Source organism: Parasteatoda tepidariorum, unplaced genomic scaffold (assembly GCF_043381705.1).
Source record: "Parasteatoda tepidariorum isolate YZ-2023 unplaced genomic scaffold, CAS_Ptep_4.0 HiC_scaffold_5743, whole genome shotgun sequence".
Taxonomy (NCBI): Eukaryota; Metazoa; Arthropoda; class Arachnida; order Araneae; family Theridiidae; genus Parasteatoda; species Parasteatoda tepidariorum.
The window spans coordinates 1-4,230 of NW_027261825.1; the positions used below are offsets into that span (position 1 = coordinate 1).

The 4,230-nt window shown below is 31.2% G+C and overlaps 1 protein-coding gene across 1 annotated transcript; it reads right to left on the reverse strand.

The window, feature by feature from the left end:
• Nucleotides 1–48: 48 nt before the first annotated feature.
• Nucleotides 49–3,625, reverse strand: LOC122273585 (acyloxyacyl hydrolase-like). Its single transcript, XM_043057621.2, has 3 exons — nt 3,185–3,625; nt 1,133–1,229; nt 49–923 (listed from the first exon to the last, which is right to left on the reverse strand). The coding sequence occupies exons 1-3, from the start codon at nt 3,368–3,370 to the stop codon at nt 835–837; spliced, it is 372 nt and encodes a 123-aa protein (XP_042913555.1). The 5' UTR covers nt 3,371–3,625; the 3' UTR covers nt 49–834.
• Between the last annotated feature and the right edge of the window lie 605 nt (nt 3,626–4,230).

Here is a 4,230-nt window from a genome sequence, read left to right on the forward strand (position 1 = left end):
CGTTGTCCGTGTTACAGGCACTTATTCCCTACAAAAGCACTCAACTTCCATGAAATATTACACCCTGAGAAGACAACATCCATGAATGCTTTGTTAAACAGTGGTCAAGTGACTTGTAAGTTTAATCATGTAAATTTTAAAAATACAATATGTTCTTGAGATTTGTGTTATTTTTCGATATTTAACTAAGTATAGTTAAAAAAAATTCCATTTTACTTTTTGAAATTTACTACTAGAGTTGATTTCCTTTTTAAGTCTTTTTAGCTGTGAAACATAAGTTCATATATGTTTATTTTTATCATTTAAAAAACGTTCTATTGTTTTTTACTTTAAAAGTAGTTAAATTCGCAAGCACGGAAGGTTTTTTATACATGGTTCCTATTAACCGAGATTTCCGATATCCGAGGTACTAGCGGTCCCAATTTGCTCGGATAATCGAGGTCTTACTGTATTTATTTTTAATTTAGTGTACTCAGAAAAGTACAAAAAAATGAAAGTTCAATAAGCTCTTTATAATATAGAATACAACTAATTGTTTTTTTTTTTCAGTAGTAGCAATGAATTATGAATACATTTTTTTTATTAGTTCTCGTAGTTTTTTTTTTTAATTAGTAAAAGTAAATATCGTAGACGCCGAAATGTTCAGTGATCGTAATCAAGGACAATAAAGCTGCTCATGAGCTCATCCCAATCATATAACTATGAACTAATTCTACCTGTTTCCATAATCTATCATGACTGATTTAATTCAACTGTATTGACATCATTTGTATGAAAATATTTATATATGTTTATAGTGCATACTTTACTTTGTCACCTGCCAATTTTTATTTGTTATATTTTTACCTGCACGGGATGAAGACTGTCTACTGGCTCTAAAAATTTCCACAGTTCGTGTCCTTCTTTTTCCCACTGCTCTATCACTGCAATAAAAGAATGTAATTAACATATAAAAACATGTAAAACGTAGAATTAACATCTAAAAACATAGAATTTAATAAATGAGTATATTTTTTCAATTATAATTTCATACTTGAGTAATCAGTTATTTTAGAATAAAATAATAAAAAACAAAATCATTCAATATTTAACTAGATAGTTGTATTTTGAAGGGGAAAATTTTTTTTTTTACCTTGTACCATTGGATTTCTGAGAAAATGAATTTTGAAGTTGTCATACTTCTTTGTTGCTGCAATATCTTTAAGAACTTCTGTCAATTCAACAGATCTCTAAGTATAAAAATACATAGACTTTAATTTATGCATTTAAAGCCAAGAATGAATAAAATGAGAAACAAACTATACATTGTTTCAATTAGTATTATTTTAGAATGCTGTAATTTTTATATTTCAATTCATTCAAGGTTGAAATAAATTTAAAAACCTTCTTACCATCCTTTCGGTAGTCTAAACCATGAAGGAATTGATTAAAACAAGTTCGTTTCGAGTTTATGATGCTCTTTTACAAGAGAGCCTGTTTTTGTCTTAGGGCGATACTATCTTTTAAGAGTCCGGTGGATTCAGCTAGTATTCTTGCCCGATCTCTTTCCTCTTTAATAACTTTGAGAAATGTTAAACAAATTGTGAAACTAAAGCTTCGAAGTCTGCGGGTTTCTTCCAACAGAGAGCAAGTTTCTGGAAAACTTTGGGAGAGCCTTCTGGCATCCTGTCTTCCGAACAATCTCCCTAGAGCTATTGGTGTTTCATCTTTCCGATTGTTGACGGGGCATGATTATTTACAGGCGCACTTGCGCCATGTTGGTCTTTCTGACTCTTCTAACTGTACTCTATGTGCAAATAGGGCCCATATGAATGGCGGGCATCTATGTAACTGCTCTGCCCTCCAGGAGGCCCGTAATTCTTCTAGTTTCAAGATGCTTTCCGCCCCAGAAGATATTTCTTTGTTATATTGGACTGCAAGACTGCTCATGCTCGAGAGAGCAAATGATGGACATAATTAAAAATATTTCAATTCATAAAAATAGGAGTATGTAGGGACCATAAAGTTTAATTTTAATTGGTTCTATTTTTTTAGAACTCACTAAATCTATGATTGATTAAACACTTGCAAACTTCTGAACCCATGTTAAGGTTATTATGTAAATATTTCGTATTTGTAGGGTGTTCCGTAATGACTGTAATCAATATATATTTTGAGAATCTTTTAAAAAAATGTAGTAAAACATTTATGCACACTAGGGGTGTCAAGTTAATAGTTAAGTTAAAAAAGGAGAAAAAAGTGTTTTTCAGTTATGGCCAATCACTATTGAGATCAATAAGAGCAAAGGAGCGACTCAATTAATTTTAAACTAGTTTATTTGACAATTAACCTATAAGGCTAATGAATTCACTTATTTAGCTAAAGGCTGTTGAAATAGCAAATAAATTTGCTCCCTCTATCATGGTGCGTAGCTTTTTTAAAAAGTGCTTAAAGGTGCTTATTTTTGATTTTCGTTATTTAAAAGCGCTTAAAGGTGCTTTTTTCATGGGGTATTTTTAAAAATTGCTTAATTTTCCCTTTTCAAAAAGTGAGATTTTTTTCTTTACCATGTCTATTTCCGCCACATATTATGCAAAAGCGTGCTTTTCACATTGTTCTATTCAATGTTTTCACAATTCATTTCGGCGTATAGTCGGTCCATAGCGTATGAAAGTCCCAATCATTTTGCATGTTTGATGAAATACTTTGCGAGTTCGTATGTGCGTCTACTGAGCTGGTTTCGATGAGATTGCCTTCTCTTGTGCAACTCTGCTATATTTTGCAAGATATTCTCAATTTCTGGCTTCATTTTCCACCCTCTGATATCGAACCGAAAAATCTTTTGATCATTTTATAACGGCTAATATAATCAAGAAAAGAATTCTTTATCAGAAACTAGTTATTTTCTCATGATCATCTAGTCTTTGAAAATTATTTTGCATTTTGTTAATGTATATAGTGCTTAAAAATGTTTTTTTAGTCCTTGAAAAGTACTTAAAAGGTACTTATTTTTTGTTGAAAGATTTGGCTACACATCCTGTATTAAATTTTATTATTAATTAATAATAAATAATATTATATAATATTAATTAATTATAAAAAATTTTATAATAATAAATTTATTTATTAATATGATGCCCTTATTAATATTAATACATTTTTTATTTTTTAATAAGGGCATCATGAAATGAAATAAAGTGTTTACCTGAGTAGTGGCTTGCCTGATAGTTTCGTTCTTGTTCATCCATCCATAGCAAGGTCCTATCCTCATGCAGTTGAACCATTCATACATATCTGAGTACTTGACATCATTGTGGTATTTACCAATCGGGTGTATCTTGTCTCCCATTGTGTTGTAAATGAAACTTCCATTCACTAAGCCAATCAGCATTACGTGGCTGTTTGATGGTAATATGGAGTTCTGTGCAAAACAATTATTTTATTATCTCATATTCTTTAACTAACGTGAAGAAAAAAAGAAACAGAATGAGTACTAGAATTAATATCCCTGTGAATCAAACGGATAGATGTGTGGTGCTTGCCATTTATGCCTGCATAAAATGGTAAGATATTCATACCAGGTCCACGAATGTAACCCTTTGCACTCCGATGTCCACACGGAGGCACAATCAACAGTCACCACTTTGAAATTAAGAAATTTTATACCTTAATAATTAGTAATCACATTATTTTAAGAATTTTATAATAATACAGTAGATACAGAACCCGTTATCCGGAAATCAGAAAACCGGAACAAAATTCGATAAATTTTCCCGCCATTTAAAAAAAAAAAATTTTTTTTCCTCATAAGATTTTAGGATTTTTCTTTCTTTTTTGAAAGATGTTCACCTTACCATCATTTTGGAAATAATCATTAGTGTATTACTTGATCGTTTTTTCTTCTTTTTAAGATTATTTCCAAAAAATTTTATTTTTTAGTTGGGTTTAACAATAAAAAAACGGCTTTTTGTAGCGATTCAGAAAACCGGAAAAATCAGTTATCCGGAATCCGAATGGTCCCGATCGTTCCGGATAATCGGTTCCCTACTGATATTGTGTATGCTATAGTGCTGTTATTAGATCAAACAACATTTAAAAGTACTCGGAGTGCAAAGGGTTAACTGTTTGGGTTTGAATGTTTATGTTAACCTCATAAGTAAAGTGATCTCGGAAGCAAGGAAAGAGGTATTGTGCTGCTTTGTGAAGAACTCCTCCAGACTAACAGTCTAGGGCTGTTTGCTGCTATGGTAA

What these genes read in the sequence shown, in the direction of transcription:
- LOC122273585 (XM_043057621.2), bottom strand. Translation starts at nt 3,370, where the DNA reads ATGCTGATTGGCTTAGTGAATGGAAGTTTCATTTACAACACAATGGGA. An exon ending in TCAGGCAAGCCACTACTCAG is followed by an intron (nt 1,230 to 3,184) that starts GTAAACACTTTA and finishes TTTTATACTTAG; the next exon opens with AGATCTGTTGAATTGACAGA. An exon ending in CAGAAATCCAATGGTACAAG is followed by an intron (nt 924 to 1,132) that starts GTAAAAAAAAAA and finishes CTTTTATTGCAG; the next exon opens with TGATAGAGCAGTGGGAAAAA.